Here is a 14,571-nt window from a genome sequence, read left to right as displayed (position 1 = left end):
AAATGAATAACCACACTTCAGATATGAGTGGATTACAACATGTTGGAAATGTGCTGATCAAAATTGCAGTTAAGGAGGGGCAAGGTCCTTGGCTGGAACATCTCACTGAACTTCCACTGTCTCACTGAAGCTATCAACAGGTCATTAAAATCCCAGGTAGAATAAGAAAGAAGCAACAGTGATAGGTCTGTTAAATCCATCAAAACTAGGTGTGCCTGACTCAATTAGATACAATGAGAGAAATCTGGATGGCAAAGAAGTTAAAACATGATTAATACAAGAGTGAAATAATTTTGACACATTTGCTTCCTGTCATTTATGATATTTACACTTAATAAAATATGTTGGATCTCAAGATATAACTCCAAGAGAATCACGAATTTCTCTCCAGATTAGCATACTGCAAAGCTAACAGTTGCCTCCAGATGGATGATGTTACATGGGGTTGGATTCACAGCTCCATGAATTAGGTTCCTTGATAGTCACAGCAAGTGAGTACTGAGCACTTACGATATGCCCTGACACTATGCTAAGGCTCTTTATCCATGATTTCCTTTAATCCTCAAAAATCTCTATATGAAGTAAGTGCTGTTCAGAAAGTAAATTGTCAGAAGGGAAACAAAGCTGAACTTTTGTCAAAGTTTATGACACTAGCAAGTTGTGGAAACAAGACATCACTGGAAACGTTTTTTCTTTTTGTTACCAATACAGCTGCTTCCTCCTGTATTGATGCTCCCTATCATTGCAAATTTCCAAATAACAAAAACATGGAGGTCCTACATCCTTCAGACTTGTTTTCTCCAGGCAAAACCACAGGTAAATCGACTTGAACACCAAATTATTACCATCCCTATGTTCCATCTTTATCACACATGGCTCTCAGGCATGCAATAAAAACGTTCTATCTGGTGCTGCTTCTCTAACTGAAAACCCAGGTACCTTTCTGCTTTGGTTCCCTGCACCTACCCAGTTAAGAACACTTATAGACACATTTTAACATTAAAATATAGATAAAATGAAACCTTTATCTACAATAATTTCTTCTCAGCATAAGATGAAAATAACTGTTAGCTTGTTTAGATTGAAGCTCCCTGACACAGTAGGGCCCGTAGACTGACAGACACCATTTGCCAGATCTGCATGGCAGAGGAGGTGCTATGTCATGAATTAGCCTGAAAATCATTTTTATTTTGGAGGTCATTTCAGTCAGGTATTTAAGGATAAGAAACAGAATATATATATTTTTAAAATTGTAAGTATATTGAAATTCTGATTTCTGACCTGGATCTGTTGCTGGAGCAAGTTGATTTTGTGTTGTTGCTGCAGAAGCTGCTGCTGTTGTCTTGCGATCTGTGAAGAAATTGCACATGAGAAATTTACAAGTATATTGTAGTCCCGGAGGGAAGTTACTAATGTTCTGTTTCTCAAAGTTTGATCTGACACTGATTAAGATGATGAAAATAGATGTGTCTGTGCTCCTAAATCATCAGCAATTCATCCTAAGTAAGATCAAGGACGATATTTCGTCTTTAGGAACAGTTATGTTTCTTTTGGCCTAAAACAAATGAAGCCTAAGACACTACGGCAGTGATCAATCCCAGAAAGAAATGTCTGTTTTTCAAACATCTCTCTTCCTAGTGATATATTAAGAAGGTGCTGCTTCTGACGTTTTCAGCCCTTTTCTATAACAGAGTGTTTCACAAATGGGGAAGGGGAGGTTTAAGACTGAGGAGTTCAGAGTAACACAAAGTGTTGCAAGACACTGTATTTATTAGCAAAGTTTTTGGTATTTTTTTGTTTTTAGATAAGTAATTTTCTCATTACTGCCTCTCACAAACCCCTTACCACCAACTCAATGCATGCTATTGTGGTTTCTGTTTCCATTTTTTTACCAAAATGATTCTTAAGAAGGTTGCCAATCACATGCATTATTTTAAAATTCTGAAGCGTTTTTCAGTCGTCGTCTTTTGACCTCTCATCAGAATTCAACACTCAAATGCTTTCCCTTGATCATGAACTTTTTCTGTTGGCTTCTGTGACATCATCATACTTCCCTGGTTTCATTTCTGCCTCTCATGTTCTTCTCCTTCTTAGTCACCTTTAATGGCTCTTTCCAGCCATTAAATGTTATAATTCTCTGAGGCTCAATTTTAGACTCTGTTCTTTTCCTTCATACTTACTTCCATATGTAAGCCAAGTGCCTCTAAATGTGCTTCTCTAGCCTAGACCTTTGTTTTAAGCATCAGGTCCATTTATTGAGAAACTTATTCAAAGGAACCTCAAGTTCAACAGGCCCCAAACTAAATTTGAGATTTTGCCTTCCATATAGTCATCTTAAGTATTTCCTAACTTAGGGAACAGCACAATCACTTACCACTCTCACTGTTATTTGCATTTATAACACCCTCTACATTTACTTAATATTATGCCCATGCTGTGACTTTATATTTGTCTGTTTATTTGTTATTAACATCTTTCTGTCTCCTAGGGAGAAGTCCATAAATTCAGTGAGGGTAGAGGCCATGTATATTTTACTCACTGCTCTCAGGAAGTCCATTACAAAAGCAATGCTGAATGGATATCTGATAAGAATGCATGAGTAGATGAGATGAAAACTGTAAACATTTCATTGCATGGGATAGGATATCACTTCTAACATCTTGAAACTTATCACTCTCTTATAAATAAGTTCTAGATCTCATTCTCATCAAGTAATAGTCACTAACATTTTTATTTAAAAAAAAAAATCTCTTGGCTGGGTGTGGTGGCTCACGCCTGTAATCTCAGCACTTTGTGAGGCTGAGGCGGGTGGATCACGAGGTCAGGAGATCGAAACTATCCTGGCTAATAGGGTGAAACCCCATCTCTACTAAAAATACAAAAAAATTAGCCGGGCGTGGTGGCGGGCACCTGTAGTCCCAGCTACTCGGGAGGCTGAGGCAGGAGAATGGGGTGAACCTGAGAGGTGGAGCTTGCAGTGAGCCGAGATTGCTCCACTGCAATCTGGGAGACAGAGTGAGACTCTGTCTCAAAAAAAAAAAAAAAAAAAAAATCTCTTAACCTCTATACCTGAAAGTCAAAAATTCAGGAAAAAATTCACACATCACCATGAATAAAAGAACCCATGTGATGAGGATGCATCTACCCGGCTGCACAAAAAAATTTATTTCCCTATGGATGATGGTTTAATTATAATTATTTTAATGCTTTAATTTTATCTTTGGAATATGGTAAAAAAAATACATTTTTTTCTTTCTTTTTTTTTTGAGACAGAGTTTTGCTCTTGTTGCCCAGGCTGGAGTGCAATGGCGCAATCTTTGCTCACTGCAACCTCCGCCTCCTGAGTTCAAACGATTCATCTGCCTCAGCCTCCCAAGTAGCTGAGATTACAGGCATGCACCACCATGCCTAGTTAATTTTTTTATATTTTTACTAGAGACACGGTTTCACCATGTTGGCCAGGCTGGTCTTGAACTCCTGACCTCGGCGATCCACTTGCCTCAGCCTCCTGAATTGCTGGGATTACAGGCGTGAGCCACCATGCCCGACCTACATTTTTTTTTTTCTGAAGAAAGTGGTAAAAGAGACAGTAGAAGGAAGATTACCTTTTTCATTAAGTCTAGTTCCTTCCTCCCACATAGCAATATTTCAAATGCTATTTAAATTCTTTTAACAGAACTTTAAGAATACTTCAGAACATGACCACTTCAACCTCCTACGTACTTTCTTCTGTTCACCGTGCCTCTCATCTGGATTGTTGTAATGGCCTCCATTTGCTCTTTGTGTTTCTGCTCCTGCGCCCTATAGTCGATCACAGACCAGCACCCTGAGAGTACTTTTTAAAATATGAGTCCACTTTCGGAGACTGAGGTGGGCAAATCGCGAGGTCAGGAGTTTGAGACCAGCCTGGCCAACACAGTGAAACCCCGTCTCTACTAAAAATACAAAAAATTAGCCAGGCATGGTGGTGGGCGCCTGTAATCCCAGCTACTCGGGAGGCTGAGGCAGGAGAATCTCTTGAACCTGGGAGGCGGAGGTTGCAGTGAGCCAAGATCATGCCATTGCATTCCAGCCCAGGTGACAATGCGAGACTCCGTCTCAGATATATATATCTTGTCATGCTATTCATCTTTTCAAAACACTTCTCTCTCACTCAGCAAAAAGCCGGTGTACATATAATGCCTGCAAGGCCCTATATGATTTGGCCTCCTGCTATCTCTCTGATTTCATCCCACCCCCTACCACCTAATGCCTCCAAGGCCCTATATGATTTGGCCTCCTGCTATCTCTCTGATTTCATCCCACCCCCTATCACCTCATGCCTGCCACATTGCATTCCTAACTGCCTCTTGTACACACCAAGGATGCTCCTGCCTCCCAAGGATACTCCTGCTTCTGGGCCTTTGCACTTACTTTTCCCTCTTTCTGGAATACTCTGCCTAGACAGCCCCATGGCTCTCTCCCACACCTTCTACAGGTTTCTGCTCAAATGTTCTCCGTCAATAATGTCTTCCCCGAGCACCCCTTTTAAAAGAACATATTCCCATAGATACTACCCTCATCCCCAATGCCCTGCTTATTTTTTCAACATAATACTTAGCAACATATAGTTTACTGGTTTATTTATTGTCTACCCTTCCCAACCAGATTTCAGTACACAAGAGATTTTTGTCTGTTTTATTTGCCCATTCTACTCCCACTAACTAGAACAAAACCTGGCATCAAATTGGTGGTCAATGAATATTTATCTAATAGATGAGTGTGGAATGGAGTTCAGAATCTGGGGGAAAGGCTCTTCAGTAAACAGGTCCTTTAGCTTTTGTAACAGCTATACCAGGAGTAATAGAATACATAGAATGGGGACATTCTACACTCAGTAGGGAGTGCTGGGAGGAGTGTCAGAAAAAGACTGCAGGAGAAGATGAACCTTCCCTGACCCTTAAAGAGTAAGTATTAAATGTCCTTCATGAAAAGATCTGCCACCACAGAGTGGTAACTGTGCATGCCTGCTATGTATGGTAGAGAAGCGCTGGGAGAGCTGAATGGACTCTAGAAACATGACCTGTAGCTATCACCAGGGATCTTCTCAGGCTGTGGAGGCAGCACTGCAGGACATCTCTCCAACACAGGAGAGAAATTCTTGAAGAACCTAGGGGTTTGTAAAGTTCCAGGGAGAATGTCAGAGGTCCTGGGAAAGTATTAGAATCAAAGGATTCTAGAATCCTTTTATAATATTCAGGGATGGGCTAGAATGCGAAAGAGATAAGAAAGAAGCTTCCTCTCCATCAGTCATTGCTTAGATCTTTCAGGACATGTGTGCCCTCAGACCCACCAAAGCAAATAGGGATTATCTACAAAAAATATCCCCAGCCAAGCTACATTTCTGAGGCTCCTAGGATTCTCCAGAATTCAGTTGACTGCAAGATTGAGAGTTAAGGACAGGAAAAGAGTGGTGTTGTTTTATACTGTTACAGGCAAGCATTCTGAACTCTTTTATCATAGGGATAAAGCAAGAGGCATATGGGCCATACCCAAAAACAAGCCAAATGTATCTTTAATGAAAGTGATGAGGCATTTCATTAAAAATAAAACTAACATCTTTTAAGCAGACATAAACCATCAAGTAGAGAAGAGGACAATGGAAATAAGGGGGTGGAAAAAAGGAGCTCCTCAAACATAAACTGCATATTTCTTCGTACCATTCAACCCTGCTAGCTTACACTTTGAAAGATGTTTAGAAGGTTTTACAGAGATGTTTAGGCACACAAATATTAAATAGTGGCCATCCTCCACCTGGGATGGTGAATGGACTACGCCCAGAACATGGAAAAGGAAAAGGACTTAGCCATGAAAAAGAGGGCCATACTAATCTGTAAGCTGAAACTATGTCACCCCCCCCATCTTATGTTCTATTTACTACCAATTTTTTTTAACTAATAGTTCATAGGCATTGCCTCCGTTTTCCTACTACATATATTCAGTTTTTATTGTCTGATTTCGGCTACTAAAACACCATAGAAGCCTTACTCTTCAAGGCCAACAATGAGAATCTAAATGAAAAATCCAGTCGTTTCAATTTGATATTAGAATGATTACTTTTCTGTAGCATTTAACACTGTTCCCTATGACCTCTTAAAATCTCCATTTTGTTTCCTATGACAGTGCACTCCTGGCCCCACTTCCATATCTGATTCTTTCTGCATATGTTCATTTTCCGTTCTCTGCCAGCTATATAAGCCAGTATCTCCCAAGGATCTACCCTTAGTTCTTTTCTGCTTTCTTGGAATATTACCACCGTAAATTAAGGCCTATAAGCCCGCCACATCTCTGCATAAAACACTCCTGTCCCCGATATTAACATGGCTGCCTTTTGTATGTCATTTAGATCTCAGCTCAACTGCCAAAGCTTTAGAAAGATCTAGCTGCCCAATCTAAGGAGCATTGCCTTGTCATAGCAATCAACATTTATCTTATTACTCTGTTTATATTTTTTCAAAGTATTTATCACTATATAATATCATTGTGTTAATTTATGTGCTCCTTTATCTGTCTCTTTCCACTAAAACTTAGGGGCTTTGTCTCTCTGGTTAATTGAGATAGCCTCAATAATTAGTTAGTACAGTGCCTGGCACATAAGCAGCACTAGATTACTATTAGTCAAATAAATGAATGAATGTTATCTCCTCCAGTAGAGTTTAAACTACCATTTCTCTGGAAATAACCCAAGAAACACCTGAGCTCCCTTCCAAAATGCTGACTGGTGTTTCTAGCTGTCTCTCACATACCTCCAACTGGACAACCTGACAGGAGCTGTAATTCAACATCATAAAACTACTTTCTTTTCCAAACTTGCTCTTCTCTTGACTTTCTCTGTTTCTGGTGATGGCATTCTCAATCTCCGTATGACTAGGCTCAACGCTTTTCCTTTCCCTTTTGCCTACTCAAAGAATTCTACTAACCATAACTCTTCCACCTGTTTATTCCTTTCATTTCTTTGTCCATGGTCATTACCCTGACTAATTTAGATTCTCGCTCTTTTTAATTTAAAGTACTATAATGGCCTTGTAACTGAACTTCCTGCCCCCAGCTGGAAGCTCACTTTACTTGTTGAAGCCCACAAGTTCTTGAAAGCATATCTCAAAATGTCAGCTCTCTAATGAATTCTTTCAAAATGTTTCTTGTTGAAAATGTTCTCTTGACTCTCCATGGTTCTTTTTTGGTATTTTTCTCGTGATTTATCAGAATTTACCTTGATTATAATTACTTCTACGCTACTTACCGCCAAAGTAGTTAACAAGCATCTTAAAATCTGGGTTTTGTCTGTGGGTGGGTTTTTGTTTTGTTTTGTTTTGTTTTGTTCTGTTTTGCTTTTTTGGCCTTTTAATTTATTTAACTGGGGAGGTGGAAGGGACTTTTATTCATTGTTGTGTGCCTAGGACAGTGACCTATAAGTAGCAGGCAAAGCAATGTCTGAGGAATTTATTGCATCGCTAGTTCTTACTCACCTGTTCTTGTTGCTGCTTGGCCAGCTCCATTTGCTGACGCTGTTTCTCAATCTGAGAGGCAGCTAGCTTCTTCTGCTCATCGTGGGCAGCCAACAGCTGCTCTCGTAGGCTGGTCAGCTGGTTGATCATACCCATGAGTTGCCTTTCTTTCTCAGCTAAGCTCTCGGGAGTCCCTACAAATCATATAGCAATAAAACAGACAAAATAAATGAAAAAAAGTAATTATTTCAATGAAAATGGCTCTGTTGTATACAGAGCTAGTCCAAATATAAAGTTCAATAAACACAAAAACATTAGGGGGAGGGGGGAGAGATAGCATTAGGAGATATACCTAATGCTAAATGACGAGTTAATGGGTACAGCACACCAACATGGCACATGTATACATATGTAACAAGCCTGCATATTGTGCACATGTACCCTAAAACTTAAAGTATAATAATAATCAAATTAAAAAAAAATTACCTACCTTCTTTTACATTTTCACACAACAGTAAAAAGTGATGGCAATTTACCCATTACAAAATACCACAATGAACCTGGCTCTCTGGCACAATAGATAGCATATTGGACTTCTAACAAAATACCATGATGACCAAACATTTTGAATGTTTTTACATTTATGACCAGTAATAATCTGTAGATTTTTTTAACTTTTACTTTATAAGTAAATTTAAAAAAAAATGTTGGCTGAGCATCTACTGTTTTTAATAGTCTATGCTAGGGCCTGCTGGCAATAAAAAGATGTCCAAAGTACAGTTCTTGGCCTTAAGTACTATAGTTTTTCATCTAATTAAAGAGGCAAGACAAAGACACAAAAAACTAATAGCCAGAGTTATTAAGAGGTCAAGGCATTAGTATTAGTGATATGATTCTCCCTTTCTTAAAAAAAAAAAGTGAAAGATTCAGAACTAAGAAATTCTATGTTGGCCAGACGCGGTGGCTCACGCTTGCAATCCCAGCACTTTGGGACGCTGAGGCGGGCGGATCACGAGGTCAGGAGATCGAGACCACGGTGAAACTCCGTCTCTACTAAAAATACAAAAAAATTAGCCGGGCATGGTGGTGGGCGCCTGTAGTCCCAGCTACTCGGAGAGGCTGAGGCAGGAGAATGGCGTGAACCTGGGAGGCGGAGCTTGCAGTGAGCCGAGATCGCGCCACTGCACTCCAGCCTGGGTGACAGAGCGAGACTCCGTCTCAAAAAAATAAAAAATAAAAAATAAAAAAATAAATTCTATGTTAAAAGAGAGCAAACATCTATTTAGCCAATCAAGTTTTAGACTGTATTCCCCATATGCCAATTCAAAGTCTATCTTCAAAAATAAAATATAGTTAACTGAGCAAATATTCAAGTTTGAGAACACAAATATAGCAATTTTGAGATAATGTGGTTGGCAAATTAGCATCACATTATGGTCACGTAAGCTAATACATAAACCCAAGATTTGGAGAAGTCGTGGTAATCATTTAAAATACATATTACACTCAAGATATTCAAAACATGCCAATGAATCTTATCAAGTTAAAACTTATATTTAATATAAGGGAAATGTGTGCTGTTCACTGAAATAGAAACGGTATCACTTTTAATTGTTCTTTTAGAACTCACAAGATAGACAAGGCCCCTATGATAAAGTACTACCAGTAGGAGAGAACACCCTTTTTAATTACAATTTTCACTTCAAACATAAGACACTAAGCACTGTTTTACTACTGCATTTGCCACCTGTATACATAATTAGATAGAAGGATCTGTTATAACTCAGTCACCCTTCTTAACCCCAGTGCATTTCTCCTACCAATTTAGGCTGAAACAGTTTGTTCTATTTTAGGAAGTAGCAGCTATAGTTAGTAGCTTATAATTTTTATATGCCCATTTGGAATAGAAAGAAGAGTTCTAACATATTCTACATATAGCCTAGAGAAAAAATATTCAGAAAAGAAAATGAGTGAATAAGGCAGTAACCATTTCTTATGCTCTTTCTTATTATCAATGCCTATCCTTATTCAAGGCAGGCGGTCAATAATGTGTTGCTAACAATTTATTATATCTCAGATATTTGGATTCCATCAGAATGAATGAATATTAACTCTATGAATAATAGCCGCATGACTATTACATCCTAATATTAAATAATATAAATATATCTTGGGAAGATTTTCTTAATGAAAATATTCATATGCTAGCAAAATAAACATCTTCCTACATTGTTAATAGAGAAGTAAGTTTCTACCATATTTCAAGGAATACACACTAGGAATAGCAATACACATCATGTCTTACAATGCACATAACCTACAAAGGATAATTCTGCTTTTAGAAATCTAGCCCAAGGCTGGGTGCAGGGGCTCACGCCTGTAATTCCAATGTTTTGGGAGGCCCAGGCAGGAGGATCACTTGAGGCCAAGAGTTCAAGACCAGCCTGGACAACATAGCAAGACTCCATTTCTACAAACATTTTTTAAAAATTAGCTGAGCTTGGTGGTATGCACCTGTAATCCTAGCTACTTGGGAGGCTGAGGTGGGAGGATCACTTGAATCCAGGAATTTGAGGTTGCAGTGAGATACACTGCCTAAAAAAAAAATCTAGTCCAAAAATATCATAAGAAATGTGGGCTAATTACTAATTGTTTTAAATGAAATTCTAGAAACAACCTAAATGTCAAATGAGAATAATCAAATAATTATGGGTCATCCATGGTAGAGTATTTTGTAACCATAAAAAATTATTTTTGAAGAAAATTTAATGACATGGGATCTAGTTTATGATATAAAGCTAGGTTTAAAAGCAGTTGGAGAGAAATGAAACATTTGGATACTCACCTCAATGTATGCACATGTCTATGTTTATAGGAATAAAGACTGAGAGCAAATTTAGCTACATATTAATAGTAGCTATTTCTAAGTGGTGGAATTATAGGTCATTTTAATTTTTTTTCTTTTTTTTTTTTTTTTTTGAGATAGAGTCTTGTTCTGTCACCCAGGCTGGAGTACAGTGGTGCGATCTCAGCTCACTGCAAACTCCGCCTCCTGGGGTCAAGCGATTCTCCTACCTCAGCCTCCCGAGTAGCTGGGATTACAGGCGCCCGCCACCATGCCTGGTTAATTTTTTTATATTTTTAGTAGAGACAGGATTTCACCATGCTGGCCAGGCTGCTCTCAAACTCCTGACCTCGTGATCCGCCCGCCTCAGCCTCTCAAAGTGCTAGGATTCATATTTTTGTATTTAGAAAATTTTTCCACAATGGTTATTACATTACTTCCATACTCAGAAAAAACTTATTTCACCCCAACATGCAGAAGTATAATTTAAAAGCTTAAGCAAATCAGCACATACTCAACACCTACAGTTGGTCCTACAAAACCCACTTAAGTTAGCCCTCCGCATAGGTGGGTTTCACATTCCGTGAATACTGTATTTTGGACCTCTGTTTGGCTGGGAAAAATTTCCGCATATAAGTGGACCTGTGGCATTCTAGCCTGTGCTGTTCAAGGGTCAACTGTATATATCTGGTGATGAGAATTAACAAATATCATTTTATCATTAAGTATATGAAAGATTAACAAAATTATTTGTTTTCACTTAGTCATAAAGACATAAGTAAGATTTCAAATTTAAAACAAAATTTCTAATTTTATAGTGCATATTCATTTCAAACTTTTTGAACCTTCAGCCCATCTTGCTACATCTTAAGCATTCTCACATGACTTCCTAGACATGTTTTCATTCTATTTCAACTCCTACTTAGCTAACCTTTTCTTCTCAATCTTTTTCACTGACTCCTCTTCTGCCACCCATAAATGCCCATATTCTCCCCAGTCCCATTCTTTACCTTTTCTGGCCTTGAACTAACATGCTTCAAACTCTAAGAACTATATTTCAACAATGCTTTACAGATTTTAACCTGAGTTCTAAAATACATAGTTTCACAGTCAATGAAATAATAAAGTATGTGCCAACCCTAAGATTGTCCCCCAGCCCTATTGACCTATTTTTAGATGCAGAATGGGGTATCTCTGAGGGTGTTTCTCAGTCATAAAATTCAACATGCATAAAGTAATTTTAAAGCATTATCACCAATCAGCATTCTAAAATATTAACATCTTCAATTTCCTTCTCAACTACCCATCCCTGCATTGATATTAATCAATCACAGTAATTTTTCCTCAAAATGTGTTTGTTTTTCCTTTAATTGTAATGAAAATTATATTTTTCAATATTTTTATGTTCATATTAGTAAATACTGATAAAAGTGTATAATAAAAGATCTCCTCCCAACACTGTCCCTTCAAAGGCAACCACTATTATTATTTTTTGTGTGTCTTATCCTTGATAACACATATTTAAGCATATACAATAATATTTCTGTATTAGTTTGCCAGGGCTGCCATAACAAAGTACCACACACTAGGTGGTTTAAAAGACAGAAATTGCCTTACAGTTCTGGATGCTAGAAGTCTAAGATTAAGTTGTCAGCAGGGTTGATCTGTTCCAGGCCTCTTTCCTTGGCTTGTAGATGTCTGTCTTCTCTATATGTGTTCACATCGTCTCGGTCTGTACATACCCATGTTCAAATTTCCTCTTCTTATAAGGATACCAGTCATCTTGGATTAGGACCCACCATAATAAACTCATTTTAATTCAATTCCCTTTGTAAAGATCCTATCTCCCAATACGTTCATATTCTGAGGTTCTAGGCATTAGGACTTCAACATATGAATTAGGGCTGGTGGGTAGAGGAAAGTGCACATAAATACTGTTGTACTGACTTAGAGAGAGCACTTTTCCATCCTGCCTTCTCTATCTTCACTGCCATTTTTGTCATCTTTTTTCATGAATTTTTGTAACAATTTTTTAAAATAGAACTTTTAAAATAGAACTTCCTGTCATCAATTGATCTCTGTACAAATCTATCCTCTAAAACTGGTACCAAAATTGCCTTCCTAGATAACAAAGTCATGTCATGTCAGAGTCTAGTCCTGTCACTTCCCCTGTTTAAAGACCTCCAATTGCTCCCCACTGGCTTCAGAAAAAACTGTCAAGTCATTATTACGAATTAACGAGGTCCTTCAAAATATCACCTAATTGTCCCACTTCCTCTGTGCATCCTAAATTCTAGCCACACTGAATGTTCTAACATTACCCCACCACCCCCACCACTATGAGCACTTGCAAATGCCATCCTTAACAAGTGCCTTGCCTGGGCCAGTCTCTCCCTAAACATTCATTCTTCATGCTCCAGCTCATGTATCTTGTTTTTCGTGGCTCTTTTCCTGATTTCCACGGATAACAGTTGTTCTCTTCTTTGGGAATCTACACAGCATATGCGTAGATCTTTATTATAGTATTGAATTATTGCATTGTATTATCTTATGTTCACATTTTTCTCCAAAAGTCAGGAGAGGTAGCTGCAATAGCAGCAACTGTAAATGATGGACTTTTCTATCCTATAGGCAATGGCAAATAGCATATGTATTGCACATAGCAAATCATCTAACACCGTTTAATGAATGACATAAAGAATAAAGCCCCTTCCCTTCAAACTATTCTCAAGTTTAAACATGCAAAGGAATTCTAGTTTTGGCTTAAGAGAGTTGAGCCAAAAAAAATAAGCTTTTGCAAAAGAAATCTTCCCCATTTTTACGAAAGTACTAAACTGAGATGAAGAAGTCCATCCCACGGCTTCATCTCTAAATTGTCACATTCTTCATGATCATCCCTAAGTGCTTAGAGAGGACTTAGTAAGTGGTCTGTGAACAACGGAGAAAGTAGCAAGAGTCACAAGACATCCTTGACTTTAAAAAAGTGGAAGGAATATTAACTAGATCCTTGGAGTACTCCAGAGGCCTCCCAGCAAAAAAGGAGCTACTCTTTATTCACCTCGATTCAGGTTTTTAAGAGTCATAACTTATATATGTGTGTGTCTATATAGTGTATAACCCTATGGAGACACAGTCATGTATATATGAACTTGTTCCATCTGAGCCAGATAGCTAATGCCATGAGTTCACTTGTGTGTGACTGATAGTAATTAATTTTCATGTTTCAGTTATTTGCATTCTTGTATGTTTTTAATCTATGCTAGTCCTGCTCCAGTTCTCTTAGAATGAAAGATAACTGAAGTAAGACACAAAAATATTGTTTCAGTCTTCTTCCTGCCTAAAAACTGCAGGCATAACAGTCATTTATACTTCTGTATTCCATAGAAGCAGCACATGTCAGATTCCTTAATATAATGAGACAAAGTCATGAGGGAAGGGAACCAGCTTCAGTCATCGCCAACTCAGCAAAAGATATCATGATCTCATACGGTTTGGCTGTGTCCCCACCCAAATCTCATCTTGAATTGAGCTCCCACAATTCCTATGTGTTGAGGGTGAGAACCAGTAGGAGGTAATTTAATCATGGGGGTGGGTCTTTCCCGTGCTATTCTCATGAGAGTGAATAAGTCTCACAAGATTTGATGATTTTATAAAAGGGAGTTTCCCTGCACTAGTTCTCTTGTCTTGTCTGCTGCCATGTTTAGTGCCCTTCACTTTCCGCCATGACTGTGAGGCCTCCACAGCCATGTGGAACTGTAAGTCCATTAAATCTCTTTCTTTTGTAAATTGCCCAGTCTCAGGTATGTCTTTATCAGCAGCATGAAAACGGACTAATACACCATCCATACATTGCTTAGTCAAAATCCAGGTGTTCATTTTTTGTCTACCCCATCTTCCCTATGTAATTCATTGGAAATTGATCAACCCTAGAACATATTATAAATCAGTCTCTGTATCTCATTTCCACTATTACTCCTTAATCCAGGCCACTATCATCTCTTGCCTTTACTACAACAATTGCTTTCTAGTCATTGTCTCTATTTCTACTTGTTTCCTTACTAGAATCCATTCTCCAAACAAATGTTCACAGTTATCTGCTTAGAAAGGTAAATCAAGTCATGTCATATGTCTGTATAAAACTGTTTCAAAGCTTTATTCTGCACATGGAATAAAATGCAAACTCCTACCCTTACAAAGCCCTGAATAGTATAGCCCTTGTCTTCTTCCCTGGCATCATCTCTT

General features: G+C 38.2%; 1 protein-coding gene across 5 annotated transcripts in view; it reads right to left on the bottom strand.

The window, feature by feature from the left end:
• Window positions 1-14,571, bottom strand: part of SOX5 (SRY-box transcription factor 5) — a 435,827-nt gene that overhangs the window by 205,290 nt on the left and 215,966 nt on the right. For all 5 annotated transcript variants that reach the window (XM_063639617.1, XM_055280372.2, XM_055280373.2 and 2 more), the window contains 2 exons: window positions 7,506-7,678; window positions 1,282-1,350 (listed from right to left, as the gene is read on the bottom strand). In XM_063639617.1, coding sequence (XP_063495687.1) covers window positions 1,282-1,350; window positions 7,506-7,678 — 242 coding nt within the window. The remainder of the gene's footprint in view (window positions 1-1,281; window positions 1,351-7,505; window positions 7,679-14,571) is intronic.

The sequence above is a fragment of the Symphalangus syndactylus genome, chromosome 5, assembly GCF_028878055.3.
Source record: "Symphalangus syndactylus isolate Jambi chromosome 5, NHGRI_mSymSyn1-v2.1_pri, whole genome shotgun sequence".
NCBI classification, from domain to species: Eukaryota; Metazoa; Chordata; class Mammalia; order Primates; family Hylobatidae; genus Symphalangus; species Symphalangus syndactylus.
The sequence above is the reverse complement of the archived record's forward strand: the minus strand, read 5'-3'. Positions and strand labels throughout refer to the sequence as shown.